Raw genomic sequence first — 16,397 nt, forward strand, 5'->3', positions numbered from 1 at the left:
TTTCAAAACAATGGATTCGAAACAATTTCGTGTGTTAATTTATCATTGTGTATTAATGAAAAAAATAATGTGCAAGCTTCAAAAGTGTTATCTACACTCTGCTCCATCGGTAAGAACCCTTTGTTATTGGTTTGCTGAATTTACACGTGGTCATACAGACACCGATGTTGGTGAACGTTCTGGACGTACAATTGAGGTGATTACCCCAGAAATCATCAAAAAAGTGCTCAAATTGATTATATCTAATCGTAAATTTGGAATTACGTGAGTTAGCAGAGGCCGTAAAGATATCAGATGGTAGTGTAATTACAATTATTCATGAACGTTAGATGGTTTTTTTAAAGTGGATGCCGCGTTTACTCACAGTCAATCAAAAACAACAACTTGTTGATTATTCGAAACAGTGTTTAGCCATGTTTACACGTAATAAATCATACTTTTTGAGTCAATATATGATCCATGGATGGATGGATCCATAACTTCGCTATAAAATCAAAAACATCATCATCTGAGTGGACTACAGCTGGTGCACCACGTCCTAAGTGTCCAAAGGCTGGGAACGTTATGACGAATCATGAAACAGCCTAGGCACTGACAGATCATTTCAAGGAGTGAAAGTGAGTGGGAGTCGACGGCTCTGATGAGACCGTTGAGTCACTATATGTGCATTCTTGATCGATAGTGCGTGTTTATTTTAATGAAACTAGATATATGGATCGGGCACAAAAATCACAATACTTTAAATTGATTGATTGCACTGTAAATGTAACTAAGGCATCTTAAAACGTACTAAAACGTTAAAGGATATCATACAATGCAAGAGCTAAAAGTGGAATTGGGTCTATATTGCTAATTAATATATTTTACGTGCCTCAAACTAATTATATTTGTATAAAACTTTTAGACGTAATCTTTGCACTAAATAAATATCTTTGAAACCGATCTTAAATCAAGTTAAGTGCCCTGTTTTAATTAATTATAAATACATTTATATAAGGTGATTTTGCAAGTTATTTTATCTAAAAATTTGTGATTTGTGTTTAAATTGGAATCTAAATTTATATTAATTTTGTATTGTCAGTATATCAGGGGCGGAGAAAAGGATTATCATCTCCAGTATAATATGAAACACTGTATCTAATTTATTGATATTTCAATTTAATTCTACAGAAATAAATCTAATAAATCTACAAGAGCTTTTATATTAAATAGTTATCAGTTAAATGGAATTGATATTTTTAACATATTTGAATTGATAACATAATATTTCGAGGACGTTAATTACTATATAAACCTTTGCTTGAATCAATAAGGATATACATGTTATAAATATAGAAAAGTGACGATGAAATTATTTGTGTGCATTTTCTCTTTAATTGCACTAAGTAGTGCATCCCCTGCTATTAACGAAAGTAAGTTGATTCTCATAAATCTCAAAGTTTCACATCTTCAATCTAAAAATTGATAAATGATTCAAAGAAAACAGCAATTTTATCGCATCGTAAAAATGAAGAAGGAAAATATTACGTTTTATACATATTGTAGCTTTTACAAAGTGCATTTCGAAGCAATTCAAAGAATATATTATTTCATAGTATGAAATCGTCACTTTCCGCTATTAAAATACATCCAAATATTACTTTTGCATGTTATCTAAGTGAACTGTATCTTGATCTTTGGTGTCATCTCAAAATACTAGTTAGAGGTGATTACAACAGAATGTGTCTTATAAAGAATATCAATTTTCAATGTTTTCTTTGTTTATTGAATAATAATAGAAAAAGAAAGGCTTGATATTGATAGGAGTCAAAAAAATATTGCTTATTGCAAATGGCACTCAAATTCTAGTACCATAAATCGTACAAATTTTGTGATCTGATAATCCTGTCAGCAGACCATAGATGCTTGCAAGGAACGATATAATGAGAGAGTGAAAAACAAACTTCTCAATTGTCCAAATGGATCAAGGTCTTTTTGGTCTGTAGCAAAAACGGTAAACCATGGCTTTTGAAAGTCAAAAATTCCATCGTTGACTGGAGAAGATCACAGTAACCGCAAAAAAGCGGACTTCTTGGTTCGCATATTTGTTCCAACTCTTGAATCGCGAGGAAAATTACCACACACCTGAGATGTGGCAAGACTTCTCAAAGTCTTGGACATCAATAAAGTCCTCGGTTCCAATTAAAATCACTGGTCTTGATGAATCGTATTGGATGAATATGCAGCTGAACTAACATTTCCGCTATGCAAAGCCTTTTCCCTATTATATAAAAAAAGTGTCTTCTCTGCAGATTGAAACTTGCTCGGGTTCAACCGATACTAAAAAAAAAAGAAAATAGACTGTTATTCGCAACTACCGTCGTCCAATTGTTTCAATTCGAGCCATTTCCAAGGTCATTGAGAAAGTCTTTAATCAGCAAATATTGGAATGTCTTCCGACTGGTAACATCATCAGCAACCATCAATACGGTTTTTGTCAACATAGATAATTTGGAGATTTCCCGACTTATGTCATCAACATAAAGAAGCTAAAGAGAAATATGTAGAATCTTGAGGAATGGCACTGAGCATATCGAAAACTTTTGACAGGGTTTGGCATGCTAACTTTCCAAATAAATTAAGATCGACTGGCTTAGTGCTTTTTCAACGACCAATCCATCTAAGTCGCTATGGATAGACACAACTTAGAAAGGTTTGAGGTTCACGCTGATGTTTCTAGGGATGCATCTATCCCCTACTCTCTTTCTCCTAAGACCTATTCGATAAAACTGCAAACCAGATATGATAGCACACTGTCATCGCTCAAATCAACCACCCCAATAAACTTGGCATACACCCAAATCCGCAGGCAGCAACAGATCACCAATATCAATACCGATTCTGAAAACCCAGGCTGCTGTGCTTATAAAGACGGTCACTTATATCTTCTTCCTTTCGTCGTTAGTGCTGTAGCTCAATTGTACGCTTTCCAATGATCTAAAACTCGTGTTCCGTAAGGTTGAAAAAAAAAATAGTTGGTTTTTGAACAATAACTCGCTCAATTTTCAAGTTAAAAACTTTTTCAAACAAGCAACTTGTAGAAGATTTCACGTACTTCAACGACATATTAATTAAAAATTTCTTCAACCCCCCGTTTCGAAAAGATTGCACCTAAAAGGGGCTGCATAAGCCACATTTGGTACGCGAATACAAACTTTGATCCAATGTATCTCCCTCAATTTTGACAATACACAGATTTGAGAAGCTCAAATTTTTTGGCAAGAAAAACCCTTCAATTAATTCTTGAAATATTTTCTCATAACATGAATAGTTTGTGGTTTATTTAAAAAAAATTAATTTTTTTCAACATTACGGAAATGTGGAATTCAAAACAGGTCAAAACACATCTACCATATCATAAATTTCACTTACCAAATATTGAAACTACTGGAATTACTTGGTGTAATTAAATTATTTACTTAGGTATTTACAAAGTATTTCAAGTACTTCTAGATCAAACAAGTAAAAGTATCTAGTACAAATATTTGGTACCTACAATTTAAAAGTAATGAAAGTAAACTACTTGAAGTAAAAAAAGTACCAAACACTGTACATTTTTACTGCAAGTGGCTCAACTCTGACCACATCTAATTCGTCAGTTTGTATTTTCTTGTTCTAATGAATTTATTATTTGTTGCAGCTGTAGGGGGTTGCACTATCACGAATTACAATCAAGTTGAGAGTGTTATCAACAGTTGCACAACAATTTCGGTAGGAAGCTTCGCCGTACCTGCCGGTGTTACCCTTAATTTATTTTTAAAGACTGGTACGCATCTAACTTTCAATGGAAACCTAGCATTCGCTTATTCGGAATGGGATGGACCATTTATGCATATTAAAGGGGATCAACTAACAGTGTTAGGAGCATCATGTAAGATCTTTATCCTATTTTCCTATTGACATTAACATAAGGTTCATTTTTTGAAGAGATCATTAATGAAAAATTTCAGAATATTAACAAGTCATGTTAACTGTTTTCGAAAGTCCCCTTCACCTTTCATTTCTTTTAAATGGTGATAATTGGAGCTGGAAAATAAAGTTTTTTTACTAGTGGTACTAGTAGTAACAGGTAACGTAACAGTGACACCTCTGTTTAATCTCTCAGTGGTGGAAAATTCAAAAATCCTTTTCGATACGAAAGGAGCTTACGATACGAAAAGAATCTACCATCTAAATTTTACTAAAGTAGCTTCAGTAGTGTCAAATGTGATTTGATGAATCTATCAGTTGGTCAGTTAGGGCATATATTATGTGAAATGGAATAAATGCGTTAATAAATGATTGAGAGCGAGGACAACACCAATTTTCTTATTTTGTAATATAACGTAAACCAAACAATTAATTGATGGTTTAGAAATGTTTTCTAGATGGAAATTTTTTCTGGTGATGTGGACTTCGAATTTTCTAGATTCATATAAACACTAACTAATCTCGCATATACTTTTTTCCCACGGGCGTCTTTAACTCACCTAAGGTAATTCTCGGATATTGTATTCTTCCAAGATTACGTGGAATCATACAGAAAAATTTATGATAAGACAATAAAAATCGCCAAGGATATTTATTATAATAGGAGACTCGCCAAATTCTCTAACAAGTAAGGCTTCTTCGTCGCTCACAATCTCTACGTCCTCTGATAATGTAGCCAAAAATTTATCAAATTCTATAACTCCTTCTCATGATCCGCTTTAATATCTCCCTGATGCATATGCTAACTTACATAGTTTTTTCTTTATGCCCGTAGCTTTAGCAGAGCTTCTCAATTCAATTAATGGCATCAAACATAAATCCTTATTTGGTACTGATGGAATTAAGTTAAAAATGTTTTGGAGTCTGACGGAATGCACATCAAATCACTTTATAACTTTAATAAACATTTCATTTCCAAATGGCACATTGGCAAATTGCCTAAAAATGGCAATGATTATACCCCTGCATAAGGAAGGAGATAAAAATCTAGCATCAAACTATCAACTAATTCCACTTCTTCCCACGTTATATGAGATCATAGAAAGATTGGTCAAAAAGAGGCTATAATCATTTCATAATATTTTAATTAGCAAATTGCAGTATTACGGTTTTAGGGGAACACCTCTCGCATGTCTCGAAGTCAGACCTCACCAACAGAAGTTAACTTGTAAGGGTTGACACAACGATGTCTTCTTGCACGTCAATAGAATGTGGAGTACCTCAAGGATTATTACTTAGCCCTATTTTGTTTCTTCGGTTCATAAACGCGAAAATGTGCATTTTTGCAGTTGACACTAGTTTCTCTTGGAGCAACTTTGATCTCACGTCACTTCAATGGACCATAACTAGTGACCTAATCACCCTCAAGAGTTTGTTGTAGCCAATTCTTTGAAATTGGAGTTATATATTACCACTTTATCTAATAAAATCAGTTCTGCCTGTTTTTCATTGAGATCAGTTCCCGAAGAAATGAACTTTATTATGCCCTTATTGAGTCGCATCTCCGAAATACCCTTCCCTTCTAAGGTACGTGTGGTGCGACACAATTTGAGCGAATCTTCAATCTACATAAGAGAGCTGTTAGATATTTATTCAGACTTAACAACAGGGCTCATTGCTGGGTCTTCTTTAAAATAATCAGAATATTGACTCTTCCTTTATCCATCTTTGAATCCGATTGCTTAATTCGTAAGCACGTTTCTGTAATTTTAGAAAGATAATTGCACAGCTATCCACTTAGAAATGCACAGCATCGTTTCTTCCTCTATATACTTCTATATACCTACTTTGCGTCAGAATTAGTTCAGGCTCAATACTTCACAATTCATAACAAATGCATGATCATTGGCCAATTGAAATCAAATCTATAACATATTTTCGCAATAATTCTACTCTATAAAGTCATTTATTCTAATACTAATATCTAATTTTGCACTGGTTCTGGTTCAATGTACACTTTAAAAGGGAATTTTGTTATTCACTGTAATTTTCTTCTATATACTTCATATATAAATAGAATTTATATATGTCGCTATTCAGTTACTTGTATGTTCTTAGTTTTTTACATGTTTTGGTCAACAAATTGTAAATAATTTCTGAATAATAAACTATTTCTCTCTCTCTCTCTATCTTTCAAGACATCTTATTGAGTGATTTAGTATTATATACTATACTTTTGATATATCCCACAGAAAAGTCCATTGGTGTTAGATCAGGAGATCGTGTTGACCATTCTATCGATCCGCCCCACCCTATCCACCGATATGGAAAAATATGGTTGAAGCCGGACATTTCTGAAACCATATTATATTTGCAGGAACTTTTGGGTTTGCTTCATCACAATATTAATTTATTAAAGCTGCTACGACATTAACTCGGAGCAGTTCTAAATATTTATTTCTATTCAAGTTACCATCACCAAAGAATAGAAACGATATACAAGAAAGTAACAGAAGAGCAAAGGAGAAAGGATAACATAAGCTTTGAACATAGAGTAATACAAAAAACAACGTGGATTTTACCAGATGGGAGGACTACGTACGAGATTGACCAAATGTCAATAGAAAGAAAATATCACCAGTTATTGAAAGATATGAGAAGTTACAGAAATGCGGATGCAAAGACAGACTTTTTATGTCCGTGTGTTATCTCCATAATCAATAATTTTCAGAATGATTATTTTGTGCTAAATGAACTACTTTTCTGATATTATTACGTACAGTTAACAAAATTAAAACTACATCTGACAGTAATCATTACTGTCATGCAGGAAGATAACAAGTCGCTAAGGCGAAAATTGAATGAAAACAAAACTTTTTTTGTATTCTTTTTGATGGAAATCAGTAGAAAAGAACACAAGAAATGGTTTTTGTTCACTCACTAAAAATTAAGAGCTTAATAGGAAATGAGCGTTAAATGTCAGGTACCGAATTTAATGAAATAAAATAATTTTCTATTTTTATATGTTTATTTTTGAAATAAATCTGAAAACAGTTCAATATTTCCGAAACAGTTGAATATAGGTATATAACATTGTACATGAACTATGTATAGTCTTTCTGATGAATCCAAAATATAAATAATATACAGGCCGTTGCATTTAAAATAACAAAGTAGATATTGGCTCCTGTACCACACTATATTCTATTTGGCTGTTCCACACCGTATATTTTTTATTATTAGATTACAAATAAACAATTATTGTTTATTAGTGAAATGAATATTTTTTTGCAATGTGATTGTTTTAAAATTTTTAGCTCATTTGATTGATGGACGCGGAGAACTTTGGTGGGACGGTCAAGGTGGTCGTAGTTCCAAAAAGAAGCCCAGAGTATTGGAAATTTCAGCAACTAACTCCTATTTTAAAGCACTCAAAATCAAAAATTGTCCGATGACTTGTGTTGGTATTTCCGGTTCTACCAGTGTTACTATTGACTATTGGAATATCGATAATAAGGATGGAGATACCGTAAGTTTGAGTGTTTAAAAAAATTTCTTCAGCATTGTGTGCTCTCGAATTTGATATAATCTATTTGGTTCAGGATAATTTGAAATTGATAAACCTTCATTATTTTAATAATTATTGTTATTAGATGGAGATTGAAAGTGGCACAAAAAGGCCAAAAATACAAAGAAAATCACAGGCTTGAAAAAGAGCGGACCCCAATAGAAACAATGAGTGTAAAGCAACCTGCTTGCAAGCACAACGTCAACACCTGCAAAGTTCTAGATTCTTCTTTCTACTTTTTTTTGTAATTTCATATTTCTTTTCTTTCGTATAATTTTTAATATCATCGGAACTAAGTAGTTTTACCGAGAGCTGTACCAGAATTTTTAATATCTCATAGTAGCTGGGGGAAGATATCCAAGGCCGCAAGAACTGTTCAAACACTACTAGCACTAGCACTAAAGATGGAAGAAAAAAAACAACTGAAACGACCTTATCAGTAATATTTGGAAAGTTATTCGCAAATTGACTTGTTATTAAAGGGGTATATACTGTGAGTTTAGTGAAGTGTGTGTCTGTGTTTTTTTATCAAGGAAACCTGTACCAGCCTACACTGCCAGCTAGTACTGGCAGAAGTATGCAGTATGCATAAAAGTCCACTCCACTTATGTCTCTTTTGGGATTGTATTTCTTCGCGAAAATCGCCGTCAGGTACCACTTAGCGGAGGAAGCATTAGCTGATTTTCTCTTTCTTTTTGATTGCTTTTCTTGCATCCCTCATTCGATGCTAGTTAATGCGAGGTTCCAAATGATGAGTTGAGCTCTTCATGTTCTTCTACATCGTTGTATTTTTCTTACTCACTCGGCCGATCATCTCTTTCTTACTGCATCATCTGGTCGTCCTCCCAATGAACTCTACATACACGTTTCTCTGTCTTCCGTAAGGCGAAAGAGCGTACGTTCTTCTGCATCATTGTAGGGAGCTTACTGTTCCATAGTCTGGCGCTTCGTACTGTAGATCTCGTCGCAGGACCTGAACAACTTATGTGGCGAAGACTGTCATTACATTCCATTTTACTTCAGAGCTAAGCTAATCTAAATATGTATGAGTGTGTGTGTGTATGTGTGTGTGTGTGTGTATGGGTTTGAAAATACTTATGAAATCCATAAAAATGTCGAAATATACAATATATTGAGGAAAAACGCTAACAAAAAATATCATAAATTTAACGTCATAAGTGTTCTTCACATAAGAAACACCATCAATTGATAGATGTTGTAATTTTATTTCTAGAAAGGAGCCTATAATACTGATGGATTTGATCTGGCCCACTCAAACTATATAACTATCAAGAATACAGTCGTATGGAACCAAGACGATTGTATTTGTGTTAACCAAGGTCTACATCTCATGTTCCAGAATTTACATTGTACTGGAAGCCATGGTTTAAGTATAGCCGTTGGAGTTTACCAGGAGTACGCTGATAATACTGTTCACAATGTCACATTCAAAGATTCCGTAGTTGAAAATGCAAATCTTGGTATACACATCAAGACCATTGCTGGTAACCAGAAAGGAGAAATTTCCAGCGTAACTTATAGCAATATCAAATTTTCAGGTACAGCATTTGATATATTTATGAATAATTTTATTAAGCGTCTAATTTTCGGCTTTTCAAAAAAATTTCAAGACTTAACCAAAACCAAATGTTGTTAGTCCTGTGGGTGGTGAACTCGTCGCCGAGATTACTTGCTCTAATAATTCGACATGTGAATTGTTTGCCGAAATTTAAGGGTTCAATTGATCCCTTTGGGTGAATTGATAGCCGGGTTTTTATATCGGAACCAAAAAGAAAAACAAATAATACATTTCACTTTGACACTAGTTTATTATTCAGAAGCAGTTTTCATATTATAGTATAGGTTAGGATAGGTTATTGGTACTCACACGGAGACTAAATTATTTTGAATATTAAACATGTTTTTGAATCTGTTCATTATAATTAATCATAGTTATACTGTTTAAGCAAAGTGTTCCAGAATGCTGAGACACTATATATCCAGATAATATTTTGATAGCTGGATTTGTAGGGTTTGTCCTAAATTATGGAATACTAGATTTCCAGATATCATTCCTATAGATTCTCATGTTTCTGAACATTGTGAAAAGTTGGTATTTGAAGAAAAAATCCAATTTAGGGAAAATATTATTATCTTATTGCACACTAAATCCAGAAACTTACAATTTTTGTGTTATATGGGGATGTGAGCCAAAATCAAAGGTGGAACGCTTATCTTGAGCGCTGTGAGTGAACACATGTAGTTTTAAATAATTATTTTGGAAAAAAATTATTCCGATCAATATATTACTGCATTTTGGACAAAATTGGCTGCAGTTTCAGTACGAGATTGTAGAATTTCGGCACTGCTACGTTGTGGCTTGTCATAGGCGCGGTCGAAAACAGTGTTTAGAGGAATACCCCCAATGAAATTGCAACAAAATAAGATGAAATGTCTGAAACAATGTTGTAAAATCTCTTTTCGTAGAGATAAACAAAATAGTTTGTAGAGAAAAATAATTTTCGCTATAAGAAGGGCGACAAACAACCTTACTATGTTTCGTTTGAAAATATTTTGTACTTCTAACAAACATGAAGTAGTGGATTAGCGATATTGTAGGAACGGTGCTTTCATAATAAAGTTTTGATTAAATTTCATATATTTTTCTCAAAATAATAATAATGCTAGGGTACTAAAATTCATTCTTGTCTTAGTCATCAACTATTTAATGCCATGATAATGAATAAGAATCCGTTTTTAGGTATTACCTGGTGGGGTATTAATATTCAACAGGATTACACTAACGGTGGTTCTACAGGACAACCGATGGGAAACATCGTAATAAAAGATTTGACGCTTTCAAACATTTATGGAACTTTAACTGGATCTCTTAGTACGGCAATTTATGTTTTATGTGGATCTGGTGGATGCTCTAATTGGAACTGGTCAGGTATCAATCTACAAGGCGCAACACATCCAAATTCTTGTAACTATGCTCCGAGTGGATTTACGTGTTAGAACAATGAAAAAATTTTCTTGAGTTCGATATAATAAATAATATTTACTCATATTTGTTTCTATTTATTTCATGAACCGTCCATCTAGCAACAGTGTTTTACTTACTTTTTATATCCATACTCTTTAGTTTGTTTAATTGACAATGAGAATATTTGGTGCTTCAATTTTTCTCGATAGACCGAGCTGTTTTTCAAAATTTGAAATATTTCGAGAATCAGAATTGAATAAATGTACTGCTATAAACCAACAGAAAATTTCACTAAATTTATACAGTATTAAAAATCACTAAAAAATTGTATTTATCTCAAAAGAACCAGAGCCATGACCAGATATACAATAAAAAAATAATGTATCTTCATGGAGAAATTATTTGTCTTTCATAAATGTAAATACAAATTCCACCCAATAGGCTTGTTTCCACTAAGAATAAATCGGATGGCTTTGAGTTTTGAATGATTAACCATGATAATTAGTAAATAAAAAAACAACTTGTGTACAAAAATAATAAAAGATTAATAATGTTTTTGGAAAATGGGATCGACAAAATGAGGCGAAACACTATATTGTAGCTGTCATTTTCGTATAAAGTGAACAGATTATTTCGAGTTTTCAGCAATTATTGTTAAATTAATAAAGTTCGTTTCCAGTTAAACCTTGAAAGATTGGTATAATTTGCCATGGAATCAGGATTTAATTAAACAAACTGCAGTAATTTTCCCAGAATTGACGCCGTTATGCTTGACAAATTTTTTGCAATGAACACCTATTTTTGTTCATCGAAAATTCGCAGTGTTAAAACTTACCTGTAAGTATTATATGAAGAACAGAGTCCTATTCAATTGGCAGTTACCAGTCAGAGAGTCGTATTTACCCACTGTGGAATGAAAATACTTAACTGATTTTGAGGTTAGCGAATACAGAGTTTCAATAACTTCAACGTAATTAAGTCACATTTTATATGTTATGTGTGGTATATTATGGTAGATTTTGTACATTTATAAATATATACATCAAGTTTTGTTTGATTCTTACAACAAAATGATCTACACAGAAATAATTTGTGGAATTAGTTGATAAAGTAGGGGCATCTTGTCTCCTTACCATTTTTAACCACTTTCTTCGTATTGTTTGGTTAGTATATGAATAATTTGTCTGGCGTTTTTATCTTCAAAAACCTCATCCAAAAATCTTGGCGCGATCTATGGAGCAAGAGTACTCCAGCATTACATAACATCTACCCATCTACTTTTCACATTTCCTTAAACTTTTTGAATAGAAGAGAAGCTGTGACAATAGGAAGACTCCGCATCAACCACACAAAACTTACTCACGGCTATTTGATGTCGTCAAAAAGTCGTCTTTTCTGCCAAAATTTGTCATGTTCCTGTGTCTGTTAAGCACATAACGAAAGAGTGATATTAAGCCAGTTATCATTTTTTCCTTCTTGTAAATAATCAATGAAAATTACCTCTTTGGCATACCAAAACACTGTGACCATAACATGAAACGAGTTTCGGCAATAAAAATTATTAATTTGCAATTTAATTCATTATAATTAATAAATTAAGTTTGATTTGAAATATCTGGTGCGAAAAATAACTGTTGTCACGCGGGGTTAATACAGTAGCTTTAATTGAATTGATTATATCTTTAGTTGTATCACTAATTAATCTCACCACAAGCAGTCTTCGATCGCAATAAACAACAAATTAGTTCCGAATGATATGCGTTATTGTCCTTAAATACACATAACTATCTACGAAGTCGAATCGAACAGTATAATATTGAGATATACGGTTCAATTATACTGCTAATGATAATTAAATCTATACTATTTCTCAAATTATACGAACTTTATCAAGGCAGCAATCAGTGAGGACCTTTAGCATATGTTGAAGTAATTTATAATCAAATACGTCATTAGAACGATTTAGATCGTTTCTGTTGATGCCGAATTACACTAGAGGTTCAATTCTCACAAGAGTTTTTGATTTATTCGAATAGCGTTGTTCCTTACTAATATTGAAAATTTTTAAAATAAATAACTTGATGTAGATTATTATTTGTTTATATTTCTCATCAATTTGCAGCATTTAATCCACTTTAGACGTAGCCTTTAATCAACTTTTTGAAGTGGAAATATGCTTCGGCGATAGCGATGTTTGATATTTTGCAGGACGTAGTCAAAACACAATTTGCAATAATCGGCAATCATACTCCTGATTTTTTTTCTGTTGGTGTTTGAAAACATGTCGATGAACCTTCAATAATAGTTTTTGAGAACTATGACGCAAACTTTTCAGTGGTATTTCTTCGATAGCAAATATCTTGTTGATAATCTTTATAAAAAGATGACTGTTCCTATGATAGCTTTCCTGTTGATCTCACCAAATTAAATAATTAATAAATTTGGTGAGAATCTTTCAACGCATGTTTTTTTATTGTTTCTCTATATTTCTGATCTATAGGAAGTATTATTTCTAGCTGAACGTAGTTTTTTCTATGTCCTACTAAATAACAAAAGCAGAACTTTATGATGCAATATTTACTTATTTACATAGCAGTACATAGTTTCAAATTACATAGTTTCAACCATAGTTTTCACAAAAACAAAAATATAATTGTAGTTGCATATTTTCAAAAGTAGTCAACAACCATAAACACCGGATTTTATTTTAAAGCACATCCACTAAAATATTTTATAGATTTTCGGAAACCAGCTTTTCATAAATTTCATTACATTTTAATTATTGACGTGTTCTATGAACATAGCGGAATTTACTATCTGTTTTCTGATTGATTTCCATAATACATTTCAGAAATAAATAGAGCATAACGGTACAGTTATGTGTATGTATACATTGCGGTTTATTTATAAGGAATAAATTAATTTTTAACACACTTTCGTTAGCTTCACCTGTTGTGTGTATGTCTCTATTCTTGTAACTAAATATATGTATGATCATTCTTGTCCGAATCAACAAGGGAGCAGATAATAGAAATTTTCTCAAATATAAATTTTTCCTTACCTTCAATGAAATATTCTACCTTTACCATTTAGATTCGAGTGTAGATTCGCCTATATATTTTCGCCGCAGTCTTATTTTACGACATATTAACAAGATGACGCTCATTTTCTATCTAAAATAGTTGGAACAAGCAAGCAAAACAAAACCATAAAGTATAAACCAGGGATGGGGAAACTATGGCCCGCGGGCCGTTTCCTGCCCGCAAAGCGTTGAAATCCGGCCCTCGACCATCAAACAAAAATCAAGTAAAGCTTTCTTATTATCAGAAATTACATTCTCTACATACAATTGGCAGTAATGGCGGTGCGCGTCGCACATAAAACAACATGTGCGAGCGCGGAGGTAGATATGAGCGAAAACCGAAAAACCTTCAAAAAGTCTCCCTCCTGTACATTTGCCTATATGAGGATGTTTAATTCATGCTTATCGAGAAGCGTTGCTCAAATATTTTCCTGACTCAAAATTTATTTGGACGAAATGAAGCATATTTATTCTTATTAGATACAGTGACCTACCAGCAAAAAGGAATTATGGGGACAATGAATGAGACATGAAAATGAACTTATTATCGGTTCTATGCGCGGGAATCGGCCACAAAATTTCTTAACTCATCTACTCTCATCTTAAAAATACTATGAATAAAAAATACTATGAATACTATGATGATAATACTAAAAACATAGATGTAAGCAATTTATTCGAGGAAAACCAGTACGTTTGGGTTTTAAAATGTGGTACATAAGCACAATTTCTGTATAATAATGTGTGTGTGCTGATACAATGTGTCAAAAGTATCAAGTCCGCCTCTGTATAGACTGTTTTTCTATTTATCATACAAAATAAAAATTAATTCACTTGAATTAATTGATTCCAATTTTCTGATATACAATCAATCAAACAAGTGGATATTATCAACAAGTAGGTAGACAAAGCGCTTAAGGCCGCTTGAAATGGTGCAATACATCGTGCAATGCAATGTAAGGCGCAAAACAATTGCAATTGAAGTTCAACTGAATGTTTCATGCAAGATCTCGAAATTGTAACATCATCGTTTTGGTGCCATTTTTATTCCGTGCAAGCTGCCGAGAAATCCAGTTACTTTTGACTTAATAACCAACCTATCCATCAGACTCCAAAACGAAGGCAGCAGCAGATAAAATTATTGACTGTGATTAACTGACCACTTTTTCACTTCGCTACTTACTTACTTAGTTTGGTTATCATCATTTTTAAACCGGTCACAAATATTAAATAAAATTTTAGGTATTTAATCAATTCACTTTGAATTTTTGTTAGTGGCAGCCATGATTGAATGACAGGAGACACGCGATGTGCAATATTCGTCTATGCAATATTTTTACTTCGCAAGAAATTGCATTCAATTTCTCGCACGTTGTCTTGTGCCATGTCAAGCGGCCTTTAGCATTACTATATGGTAGTTTCAAAAGTTAAAACAAAAAGAAAATCGAGTTTACTTTTTTGTGTTCTAATAATTTCATAAAGTACAAAAAAAAATATTTTTTTCTATAAATTCACACGTTAATGGCTGATATTGACCGGACTATAGGATATACTATATACTTTCGCATTCAATAATATTTAAAATTAAAATAATTCAATAAAAATGATACGAAATATAGTAATAGGAGCTTTGTGATTTATAGAAACTCGTTATATCAGCTGGTTTTTATGTTGTTATTTGTAGAACAGCCCACGTATATTGGAATATTTAAACTTTTGCAAGTGTACGTGAACGTCCAATATAAATTCATTGTAATTAATATATTAGGTAACTAACATGCTTTTCAAGCACGACCACTTTGTTATTTACAACCTGAATGGATATAGCGAAATGTTCAATGAATCAATCTAATTTGAATAATTAAATTTCTATTTGCTAGAACACTATATATAGGGTGATTGATTAGTGTGGTAAAGTTCAGTTTGTAAGGGATGATACAACGATGTCTTGTTGCAAGCCAATAGAATGTGGAGTGTCCCAAGGCTTAGTACTAGTCCCTATTTTGTTTCCTTTGTTTATAAACATGTCTGTTTGCAGACGATACTAGTTTTCTTGGAGCAACCCTGATCCCGCGGCACTTCATAGGACCATATCTAGTGAACTAATCACCCTTAAATCATGGTGCGATTCTAGTCTCTGTCTCAACGTTTCTAAAACAAAAGCTTTATCATAGAAAAATACATTACTGCCTTTTTCATTAAATAACACCAACATTGATGTCGTTGAATCTGTAAAATTCCTAGGATTTTTTGTGTACAATTCCTTGAGCTCCTCCTATTTTACGCTGAGTTCATTTTCCAAAGAACTGAACTTATCCACCACCTTCTTTTTAGTTTATTATGTTTTCATTGAGTAGCACAACCTCTACCTACTTACTCCAAGTTCAGAACTAGTTAAGTGCTCGCTAATTTACAATGCAAAAAATGCACAATCACTTACCAATTGAAATCAAATCGATATTTGCACACGGGTTTAATTTTGGTATGGACTCATATACCAATTATTACCTATTACTATACCTACAATTTTGTGGTTTCCTTCTGTATATTGAAATTCTGTTGTTTTTGTATCTTTATTTATTTATTACTATTTTTGTTTTTTAGTTTTTACAAGCTTTTGTCCTTTAAGATATCAATTTTAAAATTTAAGGGATTATAGCTATCATTAGTCTTCACTTAGAATGCCATATCGAAGTTACATCTGTTTAAATAAAACATCCCATATTTTATTGCATATTTAGAATCAGCTTGACTTCCCCATTCCAATAATATAGGGTTGCGATATGTTCTATGAGATATTTAAAGTTATAATC

The 16,397-nt window shown here is 32.7% G+C and overlaps 1 protein-coding gene across 1 annotated transcript; it reads left to right on the plus strand.

Moving 5' to 3' along the window:
* The first annotated feature begins 1,291 nt into the window (after positions 1-1,291).
* LOC130901226 (polygalacturonase-like) lies at positions 1,292-10,586 on the plus strand. Its single transcript, XM_057812434.1, has 5 exons — positions 1,292-1,412; positions 3,680-3,910; positions 7,266-7,477; positions 8,751-9,075; positions 10,278-10,586. Exons 1-5 carry the CDS (start codon positions 1,346-1,348, stop codon positions 10,532-10,534), a joined length of 1,092 nt encoding a protein of 363 aa, XP_057668417.1. The 5' UTR covers positions 1,292-1,345; the 3' UTR covers positions 10,535-10,586.
* The last annotated feature ends 5,811 nt before the right edge of the window (positions 10,587-16,397 follow it).

This window comes from Diorhabda carinulata, chromosome X (assembly GCF_026250575.1).
Source record: "Diorhabda carinulata isolate Delta chromosome X, icDioCari1.1, whole genome shotgun sequence".
In the NCBI taxonomy this organism is placed as follows: domain Eukaryota; kingdom Metazoa; phylum Arthropoda; class Insecta; order Coleoptera; family Chrysomelidae; genus Diorhabda; species Diorhabda carinulata.